The 17,797-nt window shown below is 37.3% G+C and overlaps 1 protein-coding gene and 1 long non-coding RNA gene across 5 annotated transcripts in view; one reads left to right on the plus strand and one right to left on the minus strand.

Annotated features, from left to right (window-relative positions):
* The window catches only part of LOC139963056 (nuclear receptor subfamily 0 group B member 2-like), a 47,677-nt gene that overhangs the window by 18,211 nt on the left and 11,669 nt on the right, over positions 1 to 17,797 (minus strand). For 2 of the 4 annotated variants that reach the window (XM_071963537.1, XM_071963535.1), the window contains exon 2: positions 3,565 to 4,301. In XM_071963537.1, coding sequence (XP_071819638.1) covers positions 3,565 to 4,279 — 715 coding nt within the window. In that variant the 5' untranslated portion in view covers positions 4,280 to 4,301. Of the gene's footprint in view, positions 1 to 3,564; positions 4,305 to 17,797 lie in introns of all 4 variants that reach the window. The other 2 variants (XM_071963536.1, XM_071963533.1) reach the window with 1 other exon arrangement.
* LOC139963059 (uncharacterized) lies at positions 12,668 to 16,350 on the plus strand. The gene is made up of 3 exons (XR_011791492.1): positions 12,668 to 13,064; positions 13,801 to 13,973; positions 14,373 to 16,350. It is a non-coding gene; the product is annotated as an uncharacterized lncRNA (long non-coding RNA).

Raw genomic sequence — 17,797 nt, forward strand, 5'->3', positions numbered from 1 at the left:
AGGGAGGGAGGGAGGGAGGGAGGGAGGGAGGGAGGGAGGGAGGGAGGGAGGGAGGGAGGGAGGGAGGGAGGGAGGGAGGGAGGGAGGGAGGGAGGGAGGGAGGGAGGGAGGGAGGGAGGGAGGGAGGGAGGGAGGGAGGGAGGGAGGGAGGGAGGGAGGGAGGGAGGGAGGGAGGGAGGGAGGGAGGGAGGGAGGGAGGGAGGGAGGGAGGGAGGGAGGGAGGGAGGGAGGGAGGGAGGGAGGGAGGGAGGGAGGGAGGGAGGGAGGGAGGGAGGGAGGGAGGGAGGGAGGGAGGGAGGGAGGGAGGGAGGGAGGGAGGGAGGGAGGGAGGGAGGGAGGGAGGGAGGGAGGGAGGGAGGGAGGGAGGGAGGGAGGGAGGGAGGGAGGGAGGGAGGGAGGGAGGGAGGGAGGGAGGGAGGGAGGGAGGGAGGAGGGGTGACTATCACCAATATTTCATCCAAATCAGATTAAAGTCAAAGGCAAGACAGTCAGCCTTGACAGAGCACTAATAATGGATGAAAATACCCAACTTTCAAAGTCTGGAAATTATTACATCTCAGCAGAGCTGAATAGGTAGGCCTACAGTTAAGTATATACAACATACAGTACATTGCAACACTCTAGTACTAGGCTGCTTTCATGATGGCAACCTGCCGATAATAAAAGTACAGTTCACTCAGCCTACATCTTCCAACAAGCAGGGTAAATCCTGTAAATTTATTATAATTTGATCATCTAACTCTCCCATAGCAAGTTAGCAGGTATTGAAGGACAAATCGTAATGAGCAATTAAGCCATGCCCAGAAATGGGTACTAGCGTAAAGTTCAAGGTTGGCTCGAAAGCAAAACAATTGGTAACATCAAACAGCGCCGAAACAGCATTTTAAGGATAATAAGCATGAATTCATTTCACAATCACTCTTTTGACAAACTAATCTGCTTTCATTAATAATTGCAGTATTATGACTGATAACGACATTTTCAAAGTCTGTTCAAAACAAAGGCACTTGCATCACTTCTACTATTGGACAACATGCAGGTGTTATATGTTGATATGCAGATCAGGTGTACTGCACAAATGTGTGTCAAGTGGAAAAGGATAGACCTACTTGGACATAGGATATGTGTGTAGAATTACCTACATGGGGGGGGGGGGACATTACATACTGTACATAGTAATGTATAAATTAACATAATAGTTAAATCTATAGTATTGGGGCAAGCATCATAGCTGGTTTAAAAACATAGTTAAATGCAAATGCATAGTTAAACGCATAGTTAAATATATGAAGAGCAAGTGAAATAAATATACTTTTACATTAAAAGCACTACATCTTGTACTTTTATCTCATATGAACTTGAGAATATTTTTTTGCAATTATTAGGACTGTCAGAGTTTACATACCAAAATGTTAGGCCTTATTACTGTAACTTGCTGTTTTTACCTCCATGCTTAGAGTACATGATACATGAACTTGGCACAGGCTATCCCCATATATTACTGCCGTAGGGTACATTTGTCCCTGAACATTGGCACGTTTCTGAATGATTGTTTAGTTGTGTATATATATGTTTCATAAGATGAAGCCAACCATATAGGTGTAATGTTGAAGTTTGTAACCTATACATGTAAACAGTACATGTGACTAGTAAATATAATCAAAATGTTGGAAAATATAATCAAAATGTTGGAAAATATAATCAAAATGTTGGAAAAAGTTTGCCAAAATATTTATTACCAAGAGCCAGCTCACCTTGATACTTTTCCAATGACTCCAATGTCAAGATGCTAATGTACACATGGCAATGCACTGAGCTGTCAATACCTTCACAGGCAGTGTTAAATGTATCATGTTTGTACTGTACCCCATCATATGCAAAGTGTTATGTGATGGTGAGACTCACAGTCACAGTATGTTATATTCTAGACTGTTACATCAACTGAGAGAGCTTTAATAAAAAAATTAAAAAAAACTTTTTCTTTTTGGGGGGTTGGGGTGGGTAGACAGGGGACAAAGGAAAGGGGGACAAAGGGTGACCACTCTGGTATAGGAGGCGAGGGATGAACGAACAGACTGATTTCCCCTGGAAATGACCATAAATGTTACTAGCTATCTGAGTACATTATTAAAATAATAGTATCTATAAATTCCTGTAACTCATGAATCAAAAATTTTGTTCCTAATTCCATTTAAAGTGGCTTGGGAAGAAAGTTTTGAAAAAATTAAATCCCAGGTGACTCCAAACCTGCATGTTGTTGTCTATTATACTTCCTCAGAAGTCTTCCAAATAATTTCTGTCATGTTTATATCTTGCTTTAAAATTTATTAATTACAACGTTATTTTATTTATTTATTTTTAATTATTTGTAATTTAGTTTTTTTTGCTTCTCAATCTGTTTATTTTATGTTTTCTTTGTGTAATGAAATAATTTAATTGAATTGAAAATTGGAAGTGAATAATCTGGGTGAAAAGACCTTTATGACAGAAAGAATCTCCAAGTTTGCTATACTGTTAACCCTATTTTAACTAATAGTATTCCCCATGGAGCTCTTTATTGTTCTTGCACAGTGTAAGCTGTGTAAGTATCCAACCTTTATAAAGTGTCTGAATCTGAAATAATACTATGAATTATTCCTCACTGATCACTTCAAAACAGCCAAGTGGATTATTATTCCAAATTGCATGAACTTTGTCTGCACAGTTGTTTGATATCAAGCCTTTTGTGAAAGGATATTAATTTGAACTTCCAAAGACCTTGGGCTCTAATTTTCCTCGAAAAGCCACAAGCTGTGTGTGATGGTGTCATGCCCTTCGTGAAGCCATGATCTATAAAAGAAAACTAACTAGCAGCCTCTCTTCTTGTGGGTTACCATCCATTCACCCACAAATAACAAAATGTTTAAAGTATTATTCCTTTGGATATTATTAAGCAACTTCTTTATGAGTGTGTAAGCTGTACTTGACTTATTGCACTAACTACTAACACAGAGAACCACAGACTTTGAGAGGAGTTCATTGAGAGATCTGTGCTGAATAAATGAGGGGCCTTGTTGAAGGGAATCACAGGGGATAAAAAATACCCTCTAGAGGTAACCTACAAATCGAATCAGAGAAAACTCAAAGAAACATTGATCTTCACTGAAGAATGTAGCCAGGGTTTTTTCAATTCTCAATGGCTTTGATTGCCACAATGAGGAACACTGGCATGTGCGTTGTTTCTCTTCTAGTTGAGTGACACAGATGAAGTACCAGCATATCAGCCAACAATCTCATTCTTTAGTTGTGTTTTTTATTTTTTATTTTTTTGCATCTTTTCAAGGTCTACTTTGTTTTGCTTGCAGATATAGTATGTACTGCCACAACACTGCAACCACATTGTTAAATATGTATTTAGAAACATACATACGTACGTACATACATGCATATATACAGACATTCATACATACATCAGATTTTGTTTTAAAGATTAAAGCTGGTAACCATAATAGGCTAATGGAACTTAATAGCACCATGTGGAGAGGATATATTGTATGCCATACTGTAGGTTTTCAGTGAGCTTACCTGAACTGAAAAAGATTGTGGCTTTGAGGTATGCAAATTCTTTGTCGTCCAGCATCATGGTGTCGCACTTCCTGAAAAATGTGTTCATTGTATCCACGTCGCACTTAGTCGGAATACCTTTCATTGCAACCAGGCACTTGAGAAGGCCCCCTTGAGGGCAGAGCTGATTAGGAGCGACCCCTGCACCTTCCTCTACCCCGGTTTGTTCTTTCTCCTCCTCCGGCGAGGGGAGTTGGGTAATTTTGGCCTCCTCAACTTCAAACTCAAACTTGTACTGGGCCATGGTCAGCGCCAGAAGCTCTGACCAGCTGTGTTGAAACAATAGAGTACGATCCTTGGATGGGAATGCACTGTGTATGGGAAGGGTCCTGACAAACTCCACGGTCTTAAGGAGCAACAAAGCAACCTGTTGGCAAGTCTCTTTAGGGTTACACAATCGGACAGCTGCTGGCGTGTAATGACATGATGGTGTTGACTGTGGTGACGTCCTCGTCGACAATGATGACGATGATGATGATGAAAGCGGTGATGTGCTATTGTTGTGTAACCAAGGTATAAGGTTTCTCGACGATGTTTCTTCTCGCTCGTTCGGAGGGCTGTCCGTGTCTGAACTAGAGTTGCCAGAGAGCAATGAGTATAAAATGCTATCCTTGCTATGTCTGTCGGGACAGTTACAATCCCCTTTATTCCAATCATGATTTCTCCTTTCTTCCATGGTGATAGATAGTCTGTTGCTGCTGCTGAGCAAAGCAAAGAAGAAGAAAGAATGGTTTTAAAACAAAATGCTTTAATATGAATATTCAAAAAGGTGACACAGAATCTATTCATTCCACGTAATCTACAAGTGTTACAATTAAGGTTACTTAAAGTTCAGATGTTGAACTCTCTGGCAATTATTTCTCATGCCAAATATTCTGCATCCTGTTTTCAGACATGGGAATTCTCAGAAATTTAGAATTTGAGAAATTTCCCGGCTCCTACGGTCAGAAGTATGTAAACCACTGTCATGTCACCACCGATGTATTCTTTGCACCACACCACCAACCCTTAATCACCTATTAATGTCCAAGTATTTTGGTCATGAGGTGTTTCATATTTTAAAAACACGATGTCGATGGAACGCCCTACTATCGTGACTTTGTTGCCAAGACTCTGACTTTAAACCCACTTTCGTTTGTTTTACCCATTTTTTCAATTGTTCTTTTGTAAGTTTATTTGCTTTCTTTGTAAAGCGCAGTGAGCAGTGACTTGTGTCTACTGATTTGGCGCTATATAAGTCTCATATAATTATATTATTATTATTTTAAGTCTCAACTAAAAACTCGTCTTTTTATTAAGTATTTAAGTGACTAATACTGTTTTCTTTTGTTTTAATGTTGCTTTCATTTAGTTTCATTAAATTATATATTTCTGTTTTTGCTTTATTATTTTTCTTACTGACATGTTAATTTTCCTTGTTAAGGAATTTTACTTAGTCCTGTGTAAACTGTACTTTTACATCATCTTTTATAATGTGAAGTGCTATAAAATATCATCATCATCATCATTATTATTATTATTATTTGAGGAAGAAGTCTTGAAACACAATTTAAAACAGGCAAACTGCCATCTGGTTTGGAATCAAGTTTGATTTCCGAGAATTTCAAGAATTGCAGACACAACAGTAACTGAAAAGCTGGCATCTGTTTGTATTTTATCACAACCACAGTAGATATAGATGTTTTTCGCTCCGCTTAATTCGCTCAACTTGTGCAATGTCCAGACAAATTTTACATGTGTTTATTATAATCTCTCAAGGGAAGGTGCAATAACCTAGTCATATTCTTTCCCTTTCTTTGCAATCATTCATTAATAATACATAAAATTTGCACCTTTATTTTCTTAATTTTTCACATATTTTCTAAAATGTTTGTCAATAGAATTATATGTTTTTTGTTGTATGTCTGCATCTATAGGTAGTTGCTGATTTGGGAACCAGTCATCAACAATTCAACATGACATCTGAAGTACTGCACATCAGAAAAAGAAAGATAAAAAATATTAAAAAAATAGTCACCAACTTGATACAAGAAATCAAAGTGATAGTTTCCTCACATATCTTTTCTTTATAAATAGCACTGACAGAGAACATTTGAGTCTTTTGAATTCTGCAAACAATAAACTCATCCCCTGCTTATAAAATTTGAAAAAAAACTCCATTCATAGTACATGGTACTGTCCAACGGGCCTAACAGGCTAACAATCAATTTTAAGGCTATAGAGCACCTTTTCATCTATTTTTGGCACATGTTCATGTAGAACATCCTTTGTGTGGTGAAACTTGAGAATTTGTAAGACAAACAGTCAGCTACGGTCATTTTACAATTTCAGGACTTCTCTGTCCTGTATTAAAAGTATTAAAGACAAATAGTCAGCAACTTTCCTTTCCTGTCCATAAAGTAATATGGTTTGATCTGTTTTCAGCTTCTGTATTATGTTGACTATGATCGAAATAAGAACTATGAAGAATAACAAAACTCTGAGTAGAAAAAATATTTAATACTTTCACTTCCTATTGTATCACACTGTTTTCAGTCAGTTATCCACAATTTTTTTTTTCTCCAAAAATTGTTTTTCCCAGAAGGAAGTAGGCTTAAGTCACCACCAAAGAGGAATGGCCATGCAGCTCTTCAACTACTAGTGAGGATTCATCGCTGCAGGCAAGACAGTTTCTTTCCACAAAATTAGATTTTAAAATTGTTTGTCTTTTACACCCTGGAAACACAACCACCTCTCCTTATATTCAATGCATGACAGCCCGCAAAGGCTATGAATAATTTCCATAGATTGAGAAAATAGTACAAAAGCAAAGAAGTGCATATCATATTGCACACTATAGGGAGCCTCATCCTCCCATCTCCATGGTAACTGCATGTCCTGGAGGGGAAAAGGGTAACAATTGCAAGAGTTTTTTCCAAGCTATGGCTGGAACTCACCTTTTATTTTGGCAACCTACATATCAGATCTTCTTTTGGTTTCCATATATTTTTCAAACCTCTTATCCAATTATTCTTTACGATTGTGTTCTAATGAAAGATTTTCGTCGTAAAACAGTGGAGATAGGCTTAGAAGAATCAAATACTGTACTATATGCATGACAACTGTATGAGACTGACAAAGGGGTTCAACCTGTTAGAGCATTAAACCCACGGTGATATAAGCCATGAGTTTAAATTCAAATTCATGTTTGATGCCACGTGTGTGATGTAGTTGTGGGTTCTACAGAGTGACATAAACTGCATAATAATTATATACAATTCTATGATTTCATTTGTGCTTTCACATCTACAAAACTGTTGGAATCATGTGACTTCATAATCGAGAATAATTTTGTGACCAAGGATTAGGAGTGTGTGTTATTAGAAAACCATTAGAAAAATAGAGTTTAATCAGCTATGTTATTATATTATTAATTTTTTAAGATTTTGAATGTTGTTGCTCTATTGTATGTTTATTGCACAAACATTATGCTAAGTTACAACGGTGTCTGCAGTAGTAGTATCCAGTCTAATTTCTGAACTGGAGATGCTCACAACTCGAAACCCTCAATCCAACTTCTGTACATATTTCCCTGTTACTAAGTCTATTACAAGTCTAAATTACTAGGTCTTAACATAATGAGGTTCTCATGATTATTGATCATAGAAATCTGAATTCTTGAAAAGTTGATCTCGTAAGTTAAACAAATCATTTTATTTTGCACTGGATTGTCTTTTGATTAAAGCAATTAGACAGTCAGAAATGCCTGATACACTGCCCAGACACAGAATACAAAATGTGCAGAATTAATATTTTTCATTTACCATCAAGCAGTCTGTTATTCAAACACAAAGCACTTGAACTGTTATACAGACTAACTAAGTTTTTAAATTATTAACCATTTATGTTTTTATAAAAGGCTTTCAGGTTCTCTTCGTATCCCTTTTGATTAATATTTTATAATTATAACATTGGACAAAGGTTAAACGGCGAATGTAAGTACTTTCTGCATTTCGAGCTTGTACTCTTGTCTTCATGCCTGAGGTCAATAACATCTACTAGTTACTATATAATTCATTGCACAGCCTTAATAAAACAAACTCAGTGATTGAGTACTGTAGTTCCTTTACTGCATGATAAATAAAGGATATTATTTGTTTTGTTTGCTCTTCTATTGCTTTCATTCACTAAAGATATTAATTGACAGTGTGTATATAAACGTATTCAGCATTAGGATTTCCACTGTCTGTATATATGTATTATGTACACAATAAAATATAAAGTATGTCTCTACTGTTGATGTCTGAACAAGCTGCAATGCATGCATCTAATAACCACTGTGTAGATCTACCAATTTCAAATTTGTGTTAAAATACTGAGAGTATGCCCGTTTAACTTTACGTCCATATCTTTACATAAAGCTATTCGGGTGACGGGTCTATCCTTTTCATCAAAAGCAAAGGTTCATTTTGTTTAATAGCACTGAGAAACATGTTAACCTTCTATTAATACAAGGAAATATTAAATACTGCAAGCTACAGCACTGGGATTAGTTTAGCACGCACATGTATGTATTTCAAATACCAAATGCTGTGCGCTGTGAGGTACTGAAGAATATGCAATGATGACTACATGTATACAGACATATTATCAGCTGTGAACCACCATGTAACTGGATTCCCATGGTACAGTATCCATTTAGGCTAAATCTGGGAAGTTTCATGACTACATGGTCAAATTTGAGACCCACTTGCTTTGTGCTAGTGAGTCGCTTAATGTATTGTACACAAAGTTGAAGTCTAGAAATGATCCAAGTTTGCAATCATCACTGTTTGGTTGGTGTTTGGTTATGTACAGTATATAAATAAGATGGTTGGTGTTTGGTTTGTACAGTATATGGTTGGTGTTTGGTTATGTACAGTATATAAGATGGTTGGTGTGTGGTTATGTAGTCTATAGCAGAGGCGTAGGAGACCAATTTGATTTGGGGGGCTGTAACGACTTGCCTGAAAAATATAACCAAAATTTTTCGCACGCTCCGCGCGCGCTCAACATCTTAATGTGCATATCATATAGGCATGCATCGGTTATTACATCACATGCCAATAACATACAATCATTTGCCGTCTTATTACCCTTCCATGTTGATTAGAATTATTGGGGAAGTCGTTACCATAATAATGATAATAATAATATCAGTTTAACCATTGAAAAACACATTGCAAATTATTTCTCTTTCAGTAGGTGCCCGAAAAATTCTCAGCATATTGCCCGAATTTTCACAAAATTTTTTGGTTGGGGGGCTGCAGCCCCCCGCCTCCTACGCCTATGTCTATAAGGTGGTTGGTGTTTTGTTATGTATAGTATATAAGATGGTTGGTGTTTGGTTATGTACAGTATATTAGATGGTTGGTATTTGGTTATGTACAGTATAAGATGATTCATACAGTTATTTGCTTGTGTCTACTGAAGAATATCCCTGGGCAAGTTATTCATTCTAAGCATTTCTTATTGCAAAGATGATATATTTGATGTGCCTTTTGTTCCACACAAATACAGTACAACTATAAACAGACTGCACCATAATGCAACACCCAGAGATGACATCACTGAAGATACTGTTACAAACAATGATGCACATTTGGGAAGTGCATTACAGAGGTTGGTTATAATTTTCAGACATTTCATGAATAAATATTGTCACTTAAAAAATTATTTGGGTTTCTTTCTATGTTTCTCACTAAAATGCTCAGTATAATTTTATCTTAAGATATACAGTACAGACTATAGTACGGACAGACAATTGCTCTGTAATGTAAAGCCAGATATAGCTTGAATAGGTAAATTATTATTTGATGATGGCAAAACAGAAGAAGAGAAAAACATCCCTAGGCTATCATAACTTAATTAAGACCATGTATCTGCATATTGCCTGGAACAGACCGGAAATCCTTGGACGAAGCAAAACAGACATATGTGTTGACAAGTTTCACAGTACGTAGAGAAAGTTCCTAATACTGCAGTAGGACTACTTTACTAAATCTGGTTTATCCATTATAATGAACACTTTATTAGCAATGTCTTAAGCTAGTCATTAAGACTTACCAGACGCAAATACACTGTATCAACAATGTAGCAAATAAAGGCAGTGTCACAAAGTCGGCTTTCAGATTATTTAAGTGGTATGGTTTTGGGAGGTGTATTTACACTGACAAGCTAGCAGTTTAGGATCTTCAATCTCTCACACTAACTTGTTACATTAGCCTACGGTCGCCGTGGCTTAAGTTTTTAACCAGGAGCGCCATGGTTAAACTGTCAAACCCAAACAGGCGTTACGTTAGGCTGCTATTGAATACGTCAAACTACTGAATATTGAGTAAGCACTAACCTACTGGTAGTCCCTTGTTAGGCTTCGTCCAATTGACGACGACATCCTACCTTAATTATGAACTTAAAGTTGGTTCGGTTGTCATCTGGCATTAGATGTGCAAGACATTTCAATATGATGACAAGAATTCGACTTACAATGCTGATTCAGAGGTGGTGTTATTGTATCCCTCATTATTGAGTCACTAACGTATATATTGTAGGCTACTGTATATATGGCAGCAGACGACATATAGGTGAACAGCGTGACCAGAATACACACCGATCACAGTTGCTAAATTTCGTCGCATCTCGCGGTTAGTATTTATATAATATACTAGACGTATGCATGTTTATGATCCCACATTTCTGTAATTACAAACAAACCCATGTTTGTAGCGTCTAGAGTAGCCTACATAATTCTCTGGAAAATTCATGAAAATGACAAATGATTAATTGACTAATTCTTGCAATAGATACAATTGGACTCTTAGCTTTAAGACAAAAGTGCTAAAAAACAATTGGGGGATCTTTGATATCTGTTACCTAATATGATTTATTTATTTATGTGTGGACTGGATGTTAAAGTGTTCTAATGGACGTATACGTGGTGCAAACACTGAGAACAGTTAGAGATGATTTTATCCTTTCCTTCAGAGAGCAGCGTGTTGGCAAACCAGAGACTTGGATTCTAGTAACGACACACATATTGCAAAACAGCTCTAGCACATGGCCATGCTAAGGAAATTGGAGGTGCCACGCATGACCAATTACGTATCACTGGCTGCTACAACTGTGAGGCCCAGGTAGCTGTTACCAACTGAAAACTTCTACTTACAAGAGCTTGAGAGACGATATTACTAAGTTTGATGATTTATTGTGTAATTCTAGTTTGTCAGCAAGAAAATGAATTATGCCACCATATGTGCAAGTAATGAAATCGCAACTGAGGCTATCTATTTAGTGACCACCGTTGCCCATAAAGAGATGGTGTTTAACCTCATTATTACTTTACTGATAAACATAGTTTGACACGGACAACAGAAGTTATGGCACACATATAAATTACTTTTTACTAAAGTATTTATGGATGAGATACGGTACATCGCTAACTAACAAACAGATGCCACCTTATATGTACTCTCCTTGCGAACGATATGATACCGGTATGAGATGAGGTATAGTGAGTGAGGTACGGTGTATAACCACCACACAGTCTACTTTCGCTATATACTCCCCAATCGCCAAATGCATGAGTCATATGGGCGGTATCTGTTGAAAACAGCGCTCTTCAAAAGTGAAGAAATGTTTGCACAAAGACATCCACGATAAAACTGGTTCACTGAACCCATCACTGCAGGCATTAATATATCATTAATGCATGCAGATTACGAATGCGTTACCAAAGTCTTGTATTCTTGACTGTACTTCAAAAGAACTAGGCCAATAAATAGGCAGCTTATATACCTTACTTTAACAAGATTACTTTACTAGCTTATAGTATTCTTCGTTACGAATACATTTAGAAAGCGAAAAACTAGGACAATTCCCCATGTTACTTGGCCCAGTTTCTGGAGGCAAAAGTGAGGGAGAACTTTGCCAACGGTGGCATCTATAGTGACGGCACCGAGCGGTTATACTCGGTCTAAACTCAAAAGAAGTATAACAGCGGATTGCAGCCGTTTTCAAACAACTTCGACGACAGGCCTGAAGTTTCTTTGATTTGTATCAGTTAAAGTCCTAAATCCACAGTGGGATTGGGTCGTTTGCTCATTGTTAAAATTTCATTGATGCAACCGAGCAAAATAAATGTCCAAATGTCTGACATGACCGCACTATTTTATTAAAAGCAAGAAATTGCAATGAAAAATTCTTTAACTGCAATGAGATAAGTCTTGCCAATGTGAGGTAGACTATATAGGTGGAACCAAAGGATAGACTATCAAAAGTTCTAAATAGCTGCATATACACTGCTCAATAATTCCATCAATTCTGTACCCCCCCCCACCACCCCTCCCCCGCAACAAAACACGTAACGAGATGTCTTAAAGAAGAACGTTTTTTCACACTTTCGCTCCTCATATGGCAAAGTATCGCTTTAACTTGATCCCAAATCTTCGCCAAGTTAGCGCAGTATTTGGTGAACATACTGCAGGTCTTTAACACCGTGTATATCAATTATTGTGGGTGTAAGCTTGACTTAGTTTCCAGGGCTTTCCGTCAAAGATGATTTCGAGGGAAGTTTTCACGGTCGGGTCAAGAAATCGACTCTCTTGGAAATTTTTTGACAGTGAAACACTAATTAAATGTGGCAAATGAATTAAGCTAAAGGCTGCGGTGTTTTTCAAAGCGTCAGAGAGAGAAATTATCAAATGAAACTTTAAAAAGAGTTTTTTCCTTTCGTCTGGAATAGTATAAACACCAGCAAAGTTTATTCATTCAGCTTAGAAGACTCATCTATGACCTCAAATGACGTTTGGGATGAGTATCAATTTTTTTTCTTTTTTTCCTAGCAGTGATAAGATTTAAGCTGCAATTCTTGCGTGTAACTGCAAGATCAGTAATTTGTAGGTCATTTTGTCAACCTTTCTTCCCCAAACATGAAACTGTCAGGAATAGTTGCACGCAATGGGGCCACCCATTCACATAGAGTGAATGGGTTTAGCTGCCGTATGAGTGATGGATTTGATCACCTTATGTCTTTCTAACAATCATGCACATACACTGTAAAAACACCTGGGTCATTTTGTGTGACCCATCTGCTGAGTCAGCCATACTGTACCCAGAAATGGGTCGTATTGGTTGAGTTATTACGCAAGATTGTTTGAAATTGTGAAATAGCTCGATGAAAGTTTGACTTTTTGCATTGGGTCACTCTCAAAGACTTTTCTTATTGGATAAGTTATGTCATGTGACCACTATAAGCGTTTTTGCATGACGCCTTTCGTAGACGACAGCTGAACACCGTCACACAAATCTACAAATCATACGTAAATTCAGGACCAAGAAGGCAGCCTAAGTTGAATCAAAAACTTTGATGGGCTCTGAAAATGGACACGTTTATTAGTTCATCCTTGATAACTGGGGTTTGCCAATGTAAATACCAATATTCAAAGGTAAATATACGCCAAAGTATGCTGACTAGTTCAGGCCACAGGCGCTCGCAACGTTAATTAGTTAAATACTATATTATAGTATGCCATTGTAGATATGATGATAGGCTAGGCCTAAGTAACATGTTATTAGTGCTGCGAGCGCCGTGGTTCAGACAAGCCCATAATTACCCTGATACAGTGATAGTGATACTGATAGTGGTACATAGATAGCTGTAATGTTAGACCTAACTTTTGGTCTTTGATAAAGCATAGGCCTAACCTCACTACGTAAGTTTAACTAAATATAACGTTAGAGGCTAAGACTAGTATAATGTTACTTGTTAATAGCTATCTTGCTGAACAGAGAGTTAACAGTGCTATTAAATGTAGTAAAACAGTAGCATAATCAGACATTTTAGTGGGGGTGGGGGAGAGCTGAAGGGTAGCAAGGAGTCTGTGCAAGGGGAGGGGGACAAGATATGGGGAAGGGGTGTAGGGGAGGGATAAAATTCTTGTATTTAAGGGGTGGACAAGATGTAAAATGGTTCATCATTTCTATCTTACTAATTTACTTTTAATATGTATGTCAATTTGGGGCGGATGGGGGTGACCAATTGGGGGCTTTTCCCCTACTGGGTTATGCCACTGCAGTAAAATATGATATACTCCAACAAACAGTCTTTGCCAAGACTATAGTCGGTGTAATTGAACAATTGAAGTTAACTATATATGTCCTATTTTTATCTGTGGACTATAGGTAGCATGGTACACAAAAGCCCATGGGAAACATCCTGCTACAGGCTATGCTACAGACTATCTTGAGGAAAGATTGCCCGAAAACGATCCATGCCTTTAAGAAACAAGAAGCAACACCGAAAGAAGTAAAGAAGCCTACACCTGTAAAGTTCAACATAAAAACAGATCCAAAAGGTACTAATACCATTATCTTGAACAGTCTACATACAATATACTCAGTAAGGGATATGGGTCAATTTCTGTTAACTGTGTAGGCTAAGTAACTGATATTCCTACATCCTCAGTCATTCCTACTGGTATGTAATTAAATCGCATAAAATGTCATGATGATTTTTCACTTCTAACAGTCAGCTGCCAAGCTAAGTTGCTTGAACCTTAAACTTAGTATGTAGGTAGCCCTTTGTGAGTAGATGATCCCTCTATTTTTTCATGGAGGTCCAAGGTCATTTGGGGTCAACAGAATTTTAAATCTGCTATGGTAATGATTCAAGTGAAAAGATTTGCTAGATTAAACTAGTGACAACAGAATTAAGTGTGCATTGAAAGCAGCAATTTATTTTCTTTCTTCCAAAGGTTGGGACCAATCTTCCTCAATTCATGGAAGATGAGCTTAAGCAAGATTGAACTCGAAAGCAGCCATTCGTCCTTGCATTTGGTGATAGAAGGTATCCAACTCAGTCATTTGTGATCATCGAAGGGGTTGCTCTGCCAGAAACAGATTTGATTGCAGCTTTTGATATTTGTTTCAAATCATTGTACTTGTTTGACATAGCCTACCCCTGCCAGTGTCAAACAACCTGGGAATTTATACACAAATTCCTCATTAAGGTTAGTGAAGGGAAAGGAAAGGTTTTGACATCCCCTTCAATAAGAAGCCTGCGTGCTTTTTTAAGCAGTCAGTAAGAGAAAAAAGGGTATGTAACCAACTTTGTCAAAAGTAGTGTTTAATATGATTTATTTGGTTTTTTATACATTGTAACCTTTTATCGTATAATTCTCTCAAAACACATATAAGGGATATGAACATATCTCCTGTAAACCTTGGGCAGTGCAACATTAGGTTAACACTTAGTTGATGGTCATTAACATGATGGGATGATTACATGAGGTTTTTTTAATTTACATAATGTGACAAAGTTGTTTGCTATTTATGTTTGCAGGTTATATTACCTTGAACAAGGGTTTAAGTTTCATTTGGTATTTGTTATTGTTAAGTTTAGAGGGACAAAAGAAGCAGAACTGCCTCACAAACAGTGGTGCAAAACTAGTGTTCCATACATCATATGTGCACAACTAGCCAACAGCATGACTGATGTACATTTTTTGCCTGAGCAACTGAAAATTTAATACATATTGTAACATATTGGTGGTGCAAAAATATTCATTCACAGTGTTTCCATTTATTGATGACTTTTCAGTGATTATAAGTCTTGTACTGTATGTTATAAACAAGCTTTGCCTCATTTAAATCTAATGCTGTTTTGGTACAAGAACTACTGAGGAAATTATCACCTTTGGGATATGCTTGCAAGATTTTATTAATTGGCAGCTGGCCATTGGGTTTATCTTGCCCCACCAACCCACTGCAAAATATGTTTGATATTGTCTTTGACTTTTCACTATGACAAAGCCCCCACCAAACATTGAGCTTTCCAAAATATTTGATTTCTTACAGCCACCATTGATGTACTACATGTCTTCTTTGTATACCTAACATTTTATACAATTGATAACTATGGAATGTTGTTTATTTATATTCTTTAAAAACAATTAGAAATGCTAGCTAATAATCAAACTACTACAGTGACTAAGGATACAAGTAGAGAGTGAGTGCATGCTCCAGTCTCGATTACAAACACTGCAGCAAACCTAGCTGTGGATCAACAATTAAAGTCCTTCAAGTAGTACAGAACATATTCCTCAGTGAACTAAAGCTTGCGCACATGAATAAATGATCAGTTTTTTCAGTTAAGTATGTCAGGATTTTTAGGAACATTGCTTAATTTCCAATGATTCTCAATTGGTACATTAGCCTTAGCCTATGTTCTTGTGTTCATTGTTTGTTTAGTTTTATGGGTATCACATTACTCTGATTTTTACTGTTACTATGATGTTCTAGTTGGAATAAAACAAAACGAATATCGATAATTATATGTGAACTAGAAGAAATTGCATGCTTTCATTGTAACACCACTTTGTGATTTGAATAAATTAATTTACCTTTAGGAATCGAAGTCTTATGTCATTTCTTTTATAGACTTCCTGCAACTGCAAATGTAAATTCAGCTTTGACCCATTTACGTGGTCAATTTTTTTGACCCAATCTGCTGGGCTGGTGGAGATTGCACTAACCACTGGGTCAAAAGCTGGGTCAAAGTAGCATATGGGTCAAAGTAGCGCATGGGTCAAAATAACCCAGTTTTAGGTCAGATGTCAAATGACACAGATCCTTGGTCAAATTGACCCAAACCTGGGCTGGTGGAGATTCCACTAAGTTGCTGGGTCAAATTTGGGTCAAAAAATGACCCAAGTGTTTTTACAGTGTACTGTTGTTATATTTTTAGCGAATGAACATCAAACTGATCAAGTGAACCGGTCGCATCCTATACGTTAGTATGATTTTCCCTTCACAACATCATTTGAGATCGCGAAACATTCTCATGAATGAAACTGAATGAACATATACTTCAATGTTTGTACTGTTCCAGACGAATGGAAGCTTCTCATTTTATAGATCCGTATTAACGTCACACCGTAGCTTCAGTTTCAATAGATGTGTATATTTTGACAAGAATACCCGATGTGACGTAAGACATTAAAACAATACTGACAAATGAACCGTTCCAACCGTATAGCCGTCTCTCATGGTAATTGTTATATATAGAAGTAGCTTTGGGGAACTTTCTAGTTTTTTTCAGTAATGTTGAAATCTCGGAGACGAAGAAATATCTATATATACAATTATATAGGAAGCTTTTATAAAATGCTGATTGATGACTGTACAGTTAGGATCAATATGCTATAAATTTGTTATTTACATCAAAGCCGGATGAATGATGGATATAGGCTTACTATACTGATTTTGTTACTTTAATACAATATCAATGCTCTTCACTTCATCAGTCTGGCTAGGCTGCAAACCAATGTTCGTTTATAGTATAAATCCTGAAATTATTATTACTGTATTATGTTTTTATTCATGTTAACATGAAAAACTACCGACTGAAATCTTTAAATACTTTCAATAGTTGAGTCAATGTTAACTTAGGTGAAACTCGTACTCCGGGGACAGTTATGTCACCGTGTTCCGGTTTGCATTCGTTTACTTTCTCTTTTAAATATTCTTCATCCATGCATGTTGATAGGTCCCCTCCATAATGTTCTTTCGGTTTCACTACCCGATCGCATGCAATGGGTTGTATTTCTCCCCCCCCCCCCCCGTCTCGACGGTCGGATCTGTCTGTTAGCTTTACAAATATATATACGGTCAAGAAAAGACAAACAGCTGCTACAAAACGTGAGATTTGGTATTGGTTCACTTACGGCCGATTCCTTAAAGGGATGCATGTAGAAACCTGTCCTGCGGAAGTATAGTCTGTGACATTTGTTCTCACATGTATAGCAGGGAGTTGTTATGCATGTAGTGAATGTTTGCGAGGCCCTGGATGATGTATTAAGGCAGTAATCCAACCTTCTAATAGGAAACATCCATTGTACACTTCTGACCTAATATCGGCTTTGACCCACTTCTCTCACTCGGCTAATCGAATTAATTCCTTCTCCCGCACATTCGGGAAGTTTGTAATTTACGGTTTACGAGTTATATTCTTGATATCAAAATTGGATGATATAATTCTTGATTAATCATACGTCAGTAATATGAATAATATGGTCCAGTGAATGGTTACTATATACTTCCTGGGTAGGATCATTTAATTGATCCGCGGGCTGCTTACAAAGTCACATCCGTAGTGTTAGTACCCCTTATAGTGGTATAA

Source organism: Apostichopus japonicus, chromosome 21, assembly GCF_037975245.1.
Source record: "Apostichopus japonicus isolate 1M-3 chromosome 21, ASM3797524v1, whole genome shotgun sequence".
NCBI lineage: Eukaryota > Metazoa > Echinodermata > Holothuroidea > Aspidochirotida > Stichopodidae > Apostichopus > Apostichopus japonicus.